This window comes from Tenrec ecaudatus, chromosome 16 (assembly GCF_050624435.1).
Source record: "Tenrec ecaudatus isolate mTenEca1 chromosome 16, mTenEca1.hap1, whole genome shotgun sequence".
Taxonomy (NCBI): domain Eukaryota; kingdom Metazoa; phylum Chordata; class Mammalia; order Afrosoricida; family Tenrecidae; genus Tenrec; species Tenrec ecaudatus.
In genome coordinates, this window is record NC_134545.1 from 19,103,946 (window position 1) to 19,117,091 (window position 13,146).

At 46.2% G+C, this 13,146-nt stretch overlaps 1 protein-coding gene across 4 annotated transcripts in view; it reads left to right on the plus strand.

Moving 5' to 3' along the window:
* The window catches only part of CLTCL1 (clathrin heavy chain like 1), a 109,132-nt gene that overhangs the window by 46,585 nt on the left and 49,401 nt on the right, over nt 1-13,146 (plus strand). For all 4 annotated transcript variants that reach the window (XR_012780398.1, XM_075533404.1, XM_075533402.1 and 1 more), the window contains exons 11-16: nt 2,381-2,518; nt 5,574-5,738; nt 8,042-8,222; nt 9,904-10,067; nt 11,657-11,782; nt 12,006-12,148. Coding sequence is in view for 3 of the 4 variants with exons in the window: in XM_075533404.1 (XP_075389519.1) it covers nt 2,381-2,518; nt 5,574-5,738; nt 8,042-8,222; nt 9,904-10,067; nt 11,657-11,782; nt 12,006-12,148 (917 nt within the window). In the remaining variant the exon portion in view is untranslated. The remainder of the gene's footprint in view (nt 1-2,380; nt 2,519-5,573; nt 5,739-8,041; nt 8,223-9,903; nt 10,068-11,656; nt 11,783-12,005; nt 12,149-13,146) is intronic.

Here is a 13,146-nt window from a genome sequence, read left to right on the forward strand (position 1 = left end):
GGTAACTATCATCTCAGGGCTCCCACAAAGATCAGTGACTCCGGTCTTTGTTAAGGATTTCAATTCTGGTGTACTCTTTTTTTTTTTTTCTCCCTCTATGTCCAGGACTTTCTTGTAGGATTATGATCAGAGCAGTCAGTGATGGTTGTCAGTTCTAGTATCAGGGTCATGGAAGCTGGGGTTCCCTTGATTTCACTGGTGCTGTAGACTAATCATTCCCATGCATCTTTGAGAACAACAACAACCATGCCCAGAACAAATATTTGTTACCGTTAATAAAAGTTCACACTGTCCCATGCAGAGCAGGGCCATCAATGCCACTTAATGGCACTAACAATCCATTTCATGGCACCTAGCAACAAGAACATGTGCCGTATCATAGCTCAGTTAATTTGTACACAGCCATAGCTATTTGAAGTAAATGTTATTTGTAACCCTGTTTAATGGGTGAAAACAATCTGTGTCTAATGGCTGATTGTGCCCTGGTAATCACTGAGCCCTAACCCTCACACATTTAAGGCCATTTTTATGCTGCTTCTTACTGGAAATCAGAAGCTTGCAGTTCAGAAATGTGTTGTGTTGTATTGTATTCTGCCCAGAACTGGGCTTTATAATGACCCCATAGGGCTGCCAGGGCAAATGTATCTCATGGGACATATAGTAAAAACCAAGTTACTACTAAGCTAATATTCAGATTTAGCTGGGCGTCCTCTATTTTTAATTGCTAAATTTTGCTACCCTATTTTTAATTGCTAAATTTTGCTCTACTGCTTATTAATTGGGAGATTTGAGGAATATCATTTCATCTCTCTACACTGACAGTGTGAGTCTGCAATTCATTAGTCAAAGATTGCATAGAAGAATCTTGATCAAAAGGGGGAAATGTGAAACAATTTAAGGAGCCATGGAGGCTAGATGAAACAGTTGCCTGAAGATAATCTCTAAACTTTAAACCAAAAATAGCCCCTGAAGTCTTAAAACCAAATAGTGGTTTAGCTGAACTGATAAATCATCTCTGCTTTGAGCATTGCGTTCATTTAAAAATCATATACACGGGATCAGATTGACTGCAGAAACTTGAAAGATAAGATGGGAACCACAGAGGGCATTAAGTGTTTGTGATGGAAAAGAACAACCAGAAAAGGGACGTGAAAATGATTCCACAGCTTGAGAAATTAAATGACAGTGGAACGCGCTCACAGAAACCATTGTTTGTTTTACGTGTGACACTGTGTATATTCTTACAGTGTGGCAAGTTGCTTAATATGGCTCTTCTAGCCATAGTCTTTGTAACATCTACCAAATGCCTGGGTGGGACTATACAAAGGTGAGGTGCTTATAGGCCACTCCAGGGATTGAGTAACTTGCCAATGATGTCAATAAGGGACCCAGCACTTTTGTGGGAGTGGGACCATACACATAGTTATATGGAACCCTAACACGGGGATTGGCTTTTCCATTCCAGTGACAAAAGAGTGGGGGGAGGAGCACTCACAACCATCAAGGGGAAAGAACCAGGAGTGGAGCATGTCTCTTGGACACCAGGCCCTTTACCAAGAACCTCCTCAATCCAAGAGACAGAGAACTGTGTGACAGCACGTACTGGAAGAGATGGCTAGTGGCCGTGGTGTTGCACTTTCTTCATATGCGTGTGGGAGTGGGACAGTGAATAAGGAAGAGCTCAGAAGAATTGGTGCATTTGCATTCCGGCGGTGTTGGCAACGACTTGAAAGCACACGGACTGTCAGAAGAACTCACAGGTCTGTCTTGAAAGCGGTACAGCCAAAATGCTCCTTAGAAGCGAGGATGATGAGACTTACTTCTACCATACTTTGGACATTCCCTTTCATACAGTTCCTCATGTGGTGGTGACCGCCCCCCCCCCCCCAACCATCAAATTATTTTCGTGGCTACTTCATCACTGTCATTTTGTTGTTAGGAATTGGGTGACCCCTGTGAAAAGGGTCATTCGACTCCTTTACCCAAAAGTTGAGAACCGCCGATGGGATGGTGCAGGATCAGGCAGCTTTTGTTCTGTAGCACATGGAGTTGCTTCTGGTTGGAGTCAAGAGCACCTCACAGTAATACCAGCAAATCTGTGTATTATGAAAGACTACTTGGATCTCTCCGGAGGATTCTAGAGATTCGTAAGTTACTCCACCCTCGTACAATCGTGATAAGAATGGCAAGGCTGAGGTCATTTTAGGCAGTTCATGAGATCATTTGTGGTCATGGATTTCATGAATGCTGATGACATGAGGAAATACAAAGGAAGGAACGAATTGTTTCAGTTTGAGGTTGGATTTTAGCAACCATCTCAAAAGAGAAATAAAGCCTTGCTGTGTGTGTGTGTGTAAATGTGACTTGCTCTCTGTTTCAGATCATAGACATTTTCATGGAAAACAACTTAATCCAGCTGTGTACTTCCTTCTTGTTCAACGCCTTGAAGCATAATCACCCATCTGAGGGTCACCTCCAGACTCGACTGTTGGAGATGAACCTAATTCACGCACCGCAGGCAAGTGAGATTCCTGGCTGACCCAGCAAGAGAGCAGCCGGGTCAGCTGCCTGTGTGGGACTGACTGACTGCACATGACAGGTCTGGGCTGGGCGTGCTCACCCAGGTGCCCATCTTTGCCCTCATCCTGGGTGATCTCCATTGCTCTACTGCAAGATCCTTTTAGAAACAGCCCCCGTCAAGCATCACCACTTGACCTGAACGTTGGGTGGGGAGAGGGTCATCAAATTGCAGATATTTGGGGTTTGAGTTGGGTGTCATGGCTGAAAGGAAGTCTGGAGAAATTTATGTCACCTGAGTATAGGTAGACACTCGGGTGGTTCTTTATCTTCCAGTTTTGTGGTTGTGGTTGCTAACAACGTTGCACTATTTTTTTGTTGTTGCACTATTTTTATCATTAGAAAATTATGTGTTAATGACATTGGCCTCATACAGCAGCTTTAGAAGGTATCACTACTGAAGTGTAGGTCGTAGCCTACTTCTAGGAAGTAAAGTTGTTGGTAATCTGCTCATGACTTGGTGGTTAAATACAGCAGTTTTGAATGAATGAGTTTTGAAGCAGAAACTAAGCACCTCTTAGAAGGTTAACAGACAGACCTTCAAGGGAACCCGAATGGAAAAATGTGAACTAAAAGTCAAAATCATGCAAGAGATTAGGTAGAGACTGGTGGAACCCATGAGCCTAGGCTCTTAGCCACACTTCAGGCCTGGAACTAAACTTGTCCTCGTGATTCAGTTTTCGTCAAACAATAGACAGATGTGTAAGAGAAGTAGTCAAACTAAGGAAGTACACACATCTTATAATAACCCAGCCCAGCAATAAGAAAAATCGTTTCCTTGGTGACTTGGTTGTTGGGACTGCCCCTGGGGATGTTGGGGTGCTGATTCAGAAAATTGCATTGGATAGGCCACATCAGCTCTAGTTTCTAGTTTCCTGTGTGTTGAAAGACTGGAAATCTGTATCAGAAATCTGTTTTGGGTTTGAAATAAGTAGCCATTTTTTCCTTTTAATTTTTAATGTGTTTCCTTCATGCTTAAAAGATACTAATTAAAACACTACATTAGAATATCCTGATTTCTGTTCCATGTTTCAAGAGTGGCATATCACATGTCTTCGGCATCTTCAAAAACTAGAACTAATGTGGGGAGACTTTTGCCACTTTTGGAATCAGCAGGTCAAGTGTATCCAGAAAGAGGGCTAACATTGGAGGCCCCCAAAAGTGTGCTGGCCAGTGTAATGAACCATCTGAGGTCTAAAGAGCAGCATAGACCCCCGGGCACAGTTGAGAAGGTTCGGGAAGAAAAAAGAATGAAACCAGGAAACGCAGGGAGACCCTGGGATGAGGACTGTTATGTCGAGTGGATTACAGTGAATGAGGTGAAGCAACATGTGTCCGAGTTGTTGAATGGAAACTGGTGATCCGCTCAATAAACCTTCAGCCAACTCACAATTTTACAATTGTTTTACAATGAAAGACAGCGCGCGTCCACAGGGAGGCAACCTAAGGATGTAAACAGCTCAACAAGGAGCCAGCAGCACCCGTCCCATTGCACTGATTTGCTGGGCGTGAGGTTGACACCTTCTGTGAACGGAAGACTGGGAAGTCTCCTAGGTTCTCTAAAATACACTGTTCCTGTGATAAAGTGGAAACGTTTAGCAACGCGTGCATAGGGAAGATGTTTCTAAAGGAGACAAAGGGCAGGGGGAACCAGGAACACACCAAATGTGATCAAATACTGCTCTCGATGGGGCTGGGAAACCAGAGTATGCATTGTCAAGAGGCAGCGTGACATGCAGCGGAAACTGAGATTCCCACGTATTTGGCCAGCACTTCATTTGGTTAGGAGCCCTGGTAGTACCGTTGGGTAAACATCAGACTACTAACCCCAAGGTTGGCAGTTCAAACCCACTCGCCACAGGAGAAAGATGAAGTTATCTGCTCCTGTAAAGATGTACAGACTCAGAAACCCTATACAGCAGTGGTTCTCAGCCTTCCTAGTACCACGACCCTTTCATACAGTTCCTCATGTGGTGGTGACCCCCAACCATAACATTATTTTCATTGATACTTCGTCACTGTCATTTTGCTATTGTTATGAATTGGGCAACCCCTGTGAAAGGGTCGTTCAACCCCCAGGCGGTCTGGTTGAGAACCACTGCTGTATAGTCACTGTGAGTCACAACCAACTTGATGGCAGTGGGTTGGGCTGTTGGTTGGGCTTTAGAACATTTTCTTTTTTCTTGTCACTATCCATATCTCAGAAGGAATAAGGGTATCCTTGGTGAGGGTCCCCAGAATCCCAGGAGCACACCCCATCAAGACTCGTTACTGGTTAGATACAGAGGGCAAGGTCCCTGAGCAAGGACACAGAGGTGCTATGCTGGCCCAACCCTCGTAGCCCAGAGATCACGTACATCAGGATCATTCTAAACCTCCTCACATTCCTGACCCCGAAGTGTTTGTTACCTTTTATGCAGCCCCCAGCTCCGATTCTACCTTTGGCCACGCAGGAAAATCTGCAGTCAACACAGATCTGGTTGTTTTCTTTCTGGTCTGATTGTGGCTGTAACTGAGACGTGAACTGATGAAAGGAGGTGGGCTATGGAATCAGTGTTCAAGCTGAGCCCTGGGAACGCCTGTGAGAATGTGACTTTGCAAATGACCACAGCCACAAACAGAACTTCCGTGACCACCGTTGTAGCTCTTCGTGGTACCACCTCAACCTCACTCTCAGGCCCGTCTGGTCAGCCACTTGTGCTGCTCCTGGAAACAAGTTGGGAAAATGCACCACCTGACTGAAGGGTTTCTGGGGGATTTTTAAGGCAGCTAGGGCCTGCTAGGGACCCGCCAGCACCTGCTGCTGCTGCTGCTGCAGCTGCAGAACCATGAGCCGAGGGCAGGGCGTAGACATGGTGAAGCTCCTTCCGGCAAACATTTCCTTGTTTCTTTCTGAGCCCTGATTTCAGAGCTGTCCCAGGGAAGGCACTACTTAGCCCTTTGGCGAGCTTGGTTGGTGCTGTGGAGGTTGTCTCACAGAGCCCACTGTTTGACAGGTGGCAGACACCATCCTTGGGAATCAGATGTTCACGCATTATGATTGGGCCCACGTGGCCCAGCTCTGTGAAAAGGCCGGCCTCCTGCAGAGGGCGCTGGAGCACTACACTGATCTCGATGACATCAAGAGGATCGTGATCCACACTCCCTACCTAAACTCAGAGGTGAGAACCAGTCACTGCCGCTGCACATGTCCCAACTACCCACCCGGGCTCCAGCCGTTGGTGACATAGGTCTGGCATAGAGTGGAGTCCGGGTAGCGTCCCTTGCATGCTCAGCAGTGGGCCTGGGCCCTGTATCCCCACTTTTGTCACCAATCCGCTTTAGTCTAGTACTTAGTTGAGGAGCAGGGATAGATTTCCTCAAGGATTTTTTAAAACCTTTTATGGTTGGCAGCTCTAGCAGAATTGTCTGAAAAGATCAGGAGAGGTAAAAATAGAGACAGGTTCCAGTGTACAGAATGTTTGTTTGTTTGTTTGTTTGTCTGTTTGTTTTTATCACAGTTTTATTGGGATATCATCCAAATATCATACAATTCAATAGTTCAGTCATGTCCAGAAGTACTGCACAATCATCATCACAATCCATGTTAGAACATTTTCTTCTTCCCTGTACTCCTGTGATTAGCTCCCCATTCCCCCCCAACCTCCTCTGCCCTCGTATCCCCAAGGAGCCATTTATCCAGTTAATGTCTGTATAGATTCACCCATCCTGGATTTCAGAAACTGGAAAACATACAAAACCACCAAACAAAGAATCAAAAAAGCTAGCAAAATAGGTAACAAAATAGGGGGGAAACTCCAGATGGAAAGAAAGCAAAATGTTGCAAACCAGAACGATTTTTAAATGGGTCAAAAGGGGAGGTCAACCAGAACAAAATCATACCAATGTGAAGGGGGGGCACACAGAGTGGAGACCCAGAGTCCATCTGTAGACAACTGGACACCCCCTTACAGAAGGGTTACAAGGAAGAGTCAAGCCAGTCAGGGTGCAATATAGCACTGATGAATCATATAACTTTCCTCTAATTCTTTAATGCTTCCTCCCCCTGCCACTATCATGACCTCAATTCTAACTTACAAATCCAGCTACACCAGAGGATGTACACTGCTACAAATAAGAGCCCACAAGACAGGGAATCCAGGACAGATAACCCCCTCAGGACCAACAATGAGACTAGAGATAGCAGGAGGGTAAGGGGAGGGGGAGAAAGGGGGAATTGATCACAAGGATTGACATGTAATTCCTCCCCCTGGGGGACGAATAGAAAAGTGGGTAAAGGGAGACAGCAGACAATGTAAGATATAAAAAATAATAATTTATAATTTATCAAGGGTTTATGAGGGAGGAAGGGAATAAATGAGCTGATAATCAAGGGCTTAAGTAGGAAAAAATGCTTTGAAAATGATGGCAGCATGTACAAATGTGCTTGACATAATGGATCAATGTATGGGTTGTGATAAGAGCTGTAAGAGCCCCCAATAAAAGTATTTAATTTAAAAAGTGGGGAGTCAAATGATAAGGTGCTATATTTTCACCTAGTTTGTCTGTCGTGTCCCACTTTGCAGTGCGTGTGGAATAAGTTGTGTGTCATTGAGTTGGTTCTGACTCTGTCAGTCTGTTGCCCTGTGGTGGCTGGACTGTTACTGTGAGACTGGAAGCAATGCTACCATTATTTCAACCACCACGAGTCACCCATAGTGGACAGGTTTCAGCAGAGCTTACAGATTCAGACAGACAAGTGACGAAGGAAGAAACAGTGCACTTCTGAGAGATAGACCACTTTATGAATTAACCATGGGGGTGCCCAGGATCTGTGGCAGTGTACTACAAGGTCAGCAATTCGAAACCACCAGCCAGCCCACTAGAAAAAAGATAGGGCTTTCTACTCCCATAAAGAGTTACCATCCTGGAAACCACAGGGACAGGTCTACCCTGTTCTGTAGGGTCGTTGTGAGTTAGCTTCATGTCGGTGGCAGTGAGTTTGGTTTGGGGTGTCTTTGGAGTGTCAGTTAAGTGTCTTCACCCACGGCCACTCCCCACTGCCACTTTTTATCACAATGCATAGATGCTTCTCGGTCCTCTGAAGTGGATATGATCTCTATGGTTGACACTCCAGAGGGGAAATGTTTTTAACCACATAAGCAGTATTCAAGGCTGTACAATGATCTCAGTCAGCAAACTCGGAGAACCCAAAGTAGAGTTGCCAGGAATGGAACGGGAGAGGAGTGTTGCTCTCGGGGTGGAGAGAGTGAGCTGATGTCAACGGGGGTGGCATCATTTAGAAAACGAGCTGTCGTGATGTCATACCCCCAGAGAAATGTGATCGATGCCCTTAAGTTGTAAATGCAGAAGCTGTGTTGACAGCTGTCTTGATGTGCATATCTCCACCACACAGGGAAAAGAGGGGTGTTTGGGGGGTCAGGGGGATTGTACATCATCATTGACGAAGCTACCTACTTCCCAGTGGCTTGTAGATTTCTTTGGGTCCTTGTCCGTGGAGGATTCCATGGAGTGTCTGCGGGCTATGCTGTCTGCAAACATCGTCCAGAACCTCCAGCTGTGTGTACAGGTGGCATCTAAGTACCATGAGCAGCTGGGCACCCAGTCCTTGGTGGAGCTCTTTGAGGCCTTCAGGAGTTATGAAGGTAAGCAGCGTGGCCTCTGGCTGACCTTGCCGCAGGACTGGGCCTCCTTTCTCACGGTCCCTGTGTCTTTGCCCAGTGGAGAATCGAGTCCTCCTCACTGAGGGTGTCTGTCTGCAAGCGTTAAGGGCCACCAAGGCAGACAGTGCTTTCTGTGCGCTCATGGGAGCTTTGAATAGCCAGCTGGATAAACGCATCAGTTGACAGGTGTGGAAGAGAGTGGGGGTGTGCCAGTGAATATACATGGATTTGACAGAGGATGTTTGTACACTTGTTGCAAAGACATCCTTGGATGTGGTGGAGCTTACGAAAACGTCTTAACACGTAACGAAATAACATGAAGGAATGCGCTTCTGGAGCTGAGGGTGCAAGACCATAGTCACAGGGACACTGGTCCATTGGCATGCAAAATCCAAGAAGACAATGGTCTACATCGTACCTGAGTGACAACTGGAGTCTTAAAAGCTCAAGAGCAGCCATCTAAGGCTCAACAATGGTTCTGTCCCCATCTGGAGGGAGGAAGAGTGAAGAAAATCTAAACAAAATGCAAACACGTCCAGTGGACTGAAAACCCTGCAGACATCCGTCATCTCCACAACTCTGAGACCAGAAGAACAAGATGGTGCCCAACTACCACTGCCAACTGCACTGAAAAGGATCACGCAAGAAGATCCTGGGTAGAAAAGTGTGGAGCAGAACTCAAAAAGAGACCAGGCTGATTGGTCGAGCAGAAACTGGTGGGACTCCGCCCCCCTTTCTCCTCCCCAAGACTGTGGCCCTCAGGCACCCTTCAGGTCTGAAACTGAACTCACCCCCATGTTAGAATAATCAACCATTTCAGATCAAAAGGGTAGCATTTCCTCAAGGACACAGGATTAGGAAAGAAGGATTCAGGATGAAGAAAACCTTAAGAGGAAGTGAGATAAATAGTGATGCATTGAGGGAATCGAAATGGATTAACTAAAATAAAATGTCTATAAACTGTTGAACACAAACACAATTACCTGCTCTCTAACCTTAACCTAAATTACAATAGAAATTCTGTGAGCTCACTTTTCATTGGAATGAGTACAAATAGGAATCTTTTCCAACTGGTTGGGTACAGTTACCTAGGTGATTCTGTAATTGCTGTCAGTAAGTCATACACTGGTAAAAAGTCAAATTGGCAAAAGTTGTGTGGTAGATAAACTTACTCCAAAAAATTGTCCATATGACAAAATAATAATAATAATTTATTAATTATGAAGGGTTCATGAGGGAAGGGGAGTAAGAAGGGAGGGGGAAAATGAGGAGCCGATATTAAGGGCTCAAGTAGAAGGCAAATGTTTTAAGAATGACAATGACAACAAATATACACATGTGCTTGACACAATGGATGTATGCGTAGATTGTGATAAGAATTTTACGAGCCCCCAATAAAATGCTTTTTTAAAATTGTCCCAGGTATATTTTCCATAGATGGTGGAAATCCAACCAGCTACCTTGGCGGAAGTGGGGGGTGGGGGAAGGCGGTGCCTAAAGTAGATTGTGAAATCATATAGAAGATCAGTGCTGGCTTGAGCTCAGGGTGCCAGCAGAGTGGGCAGGGTTGTCGGAGGCTGGTTTTCAGGGAGTGTGACACCAGGCTGTGGGCAAGGCAAAGGGAGATGAGGACACTCTCATATAGAACATCTCTTCTTCGTAGGCCTCTTCCTCTTCTTGGGCTCGTTGGTGAACTTCAGCCACGATGCAGACGTGCACTTCCGGTACATCCAGGCTGCCTGTAAGACGGGGCAGATCAGGGAGGTAGAGAGGATCTGCCGGGAGAGTAACTGCTACCACCCAGAGCGAGTGAAGAACTTCCTGAAGGTGAGGGTGGCCAGCCCCTCCCGCTCCCTCCGTGTGAGAATGGCAAAACCACTGGCCAAACTGCCCAAGAGTTGGGAAGCCGAATTGTCTCACAATCCTGTCCTTGGTCCCCAGTGACAGATCTCCTAGAGCAGTGGTTCTCGATCTTCCTAATGCCACCACCCTTTCATGCAGTCCCTCCTGTGGTGGTGACCCCAACCCACACCCCACGCCAACCATCAAATTATTTTCATTGTTACCTCATCACTGTCATTTACTGTCAAGAGAGGGCCAGTATCGCAATAAACCCATGTATATGACCCTTTCTTGCCAGATTTTGGCTCTCAGGGACTTGTTTTAATTTTTCTTCAGCTTAATCCCGACCTTACTGATGGTCTGTTCCACAGTCATCCCTGGCCTTGTGTTAGCTGCTGTACAGTGCTTGTCCGCCATTTCTTCCTGCAGATGTAGGCACTCTGATTTCTGCACACGCCATCTGGAATTCGTATGTGTTTAAAAAAGACCCCTGGTGCAGTAGTTACAGTTGGGCTGGAATCTGCAAGCTGGGCAGTTCAAAATCACCAGCCACTCGTTGAGAGAAAGATGGGACTCTCTACTCTCATAAAGAGTGACAGTCTCAGGAACCCACACGGGCCAGTTCTATCATGTCCTATAGAGTCACTCTGAGTCGACATCAGCTCAATGGTAGTAAGTGAGAGAAAAAGATTTGCTACAAGCAAGTCATTGGTCTTGTAAAATTCTGTCGTGCAATCTCCGCCTTCATTTCTATCACCAAACCCGTATTTCCAAAGACTGCTCCTTCCTCTTTGTTTCCAACTTCTGCAGTCCTGTCACCAATAACTGTCAGCGCATCATGACTGCACGTTTGATCAATTTCAGACTGAAGTCGTTGATAGGATTCTCTAATTTCTTCAGCACTACCTTTTGTGGTCAGTGTGTAAATAGCAGTAATAGTTGTATTGATTCAATTTCCTTGATGGAGCCTAGATATAACCCTATCACAGACAGCATTGTACTTCAAGGGGATTTTGAAGTGTCCTTTTTGACAATGACTGCAAATGCCATTCCTCTTGACCAGGGGTCCTCAAACTACGGCCCGTGGGCCACATGCGGCCCACAGAGGACATTTATCCGGCCGCCAGGTGTTTTTTGCTGCTGCTGCCTGTCCTGCTTAGCAGCCGACTCGTCCAGTGTGCATAGGAATTTGTTCGTAGTTTTTTTAAACTATAGTCCGGCCCTCCAACGGTCTGAGGGACTGTGAACTGGCCCCCTGTTTAAAAGGTTTAAGTACCCCTGCTCTTGGCTGTGTCAGTCTGGGCATAGTAAACCATGTGTTTTTCAGATTCAAAATAACCAAAACCAGTCCATTTCAGCTCACTGATGACTGGGATATTGATCTTTATGCATTCCGTTTCATTTTTGGCTACTTCCAATTATCTTAGATTCACACTAGGAATCCTACATGCATTCCAAGTTAAGATGATTAGATTTTTTTTTTTCCAATTTGGATGCCTTGGAGGCGCATGGCCTCAGGGATCTCATTCTGTGGGGCCCTCTCTGCCTAACTTATCCCGTGCTTTCTGAGCCAGGAGGCCAAGCTCACAGACCAGCTTCCACTCATCATTGTGTGTGACCGCTTCGGCTTTGTCCACGATCTCATCCTACACCTCTACCGCAACAACCTGCACAAGTACATTGAGACCTACGTCCAGAAGGTACTCCTGGGACAGCTGTTTCTAACTCCACTGGGTGGGGGAGGTGATCGTTCATACCTGAGAGACCACCTCTAACCTCGAACAGTGTATCAGAGACTGTCCGTTAGAGGGGAGCCCTTTCAAGTCATTGTTCATATTACCCAGGCCCAGGGTGTGGGGCAGGGGGCTGGCACGGATGACCTGGGTCTGCAGTGAGGAAGGCACCCCCTTGACTGTTGCCTAGGTCAACCCTCGCCGGACGCCAGCTGTGGTCGGAGGGCTGCTAGATGTGGACTGTTGTGAGGAGGTCATTAAAAAGCTCATCATGCTGGTTGGAGGGCAGTTTCCAACTGATGAGCTAGTGGCCGAAGTAGAAAAAAGAAACCGGTAAAGTATCTGAGCGTGACATTTTCTCTTGCCCTCTGGGTTCCGCTGCCCATGGTTACGTTGGTTGCTCTCTCTGCAAGCCCTGGGGGCACAAGGAGGTAATCTGTGGGCTCCTGGCCCAAAGGTCGGCCAGCTGTTCAAACACACTAACCCCTCTGTGGGAGAAAGGAGACAGCCTGTGTCTGTAAAGACGTACAGCCTCTGACACCATAGGGCGCAGCTCCATTCTGTCCTGTAGGGTGGCTGGGCGTCAGTCATCTCGATGACAGTGCATGTAGACTTCTCTCTAATACTTCAGTTCTGTCTCATGGCTGGTCTTCTTTGTGCCAATTCATAGATCTATCGAATTCTTTGATGTTGTCCTGGATAACCAGAGAAGAGCCCTGGTGGCATAGTGGTTAAGTATTGCACTGCTAACCATAAGGTCAGCAGTTCAAAACCACCAGCCGCTCTGCGGGAGACAGGGCTTTCTACTCCTCTAAAGAGTGACAGCCTCGGTGCTCACAAGGCCAGTTCTGTCCTGTCCTGTAGGGTGACTATGAGTGGGCATTGACTCAATAGCAGTGAGGTTGTTTGGGGGTGTTTTTGTTAGTGAGCCTTGGAAAACCAGTGGAGAAGAAACTGAACAATTGAAAGAAAAAACAAGTGTGCCCCTAATAAATTGTTAAAAAAAAGAAAAAACAAGTGAACAACCATCAGATCCATTCTGACTCATGGAGACCTTGTAAGGCAGGGTGGAGCTATGGATTTCTTAGAAATCCCTGAGGCCGTCTGTCTTTAAGGGAGCAGAGAGCCTCCTCCTCCTCCTGAGAAGTAGCTAGTGGTTTTGAACTGGTTAGCAACCCACGATGTCACTAGGGCTCCTCTAGTAATCTAAGGCAGTTTGGAAACCAGTTCTGTATTTTGTTTCCAGAGCAATCTGGAGTTAATGGGGTGAGAGGGTTTTGTTTTTGTTGGGGAGGGGGGTTGTTTTTATTTGGGGGAAGGGTTCTTTGTGT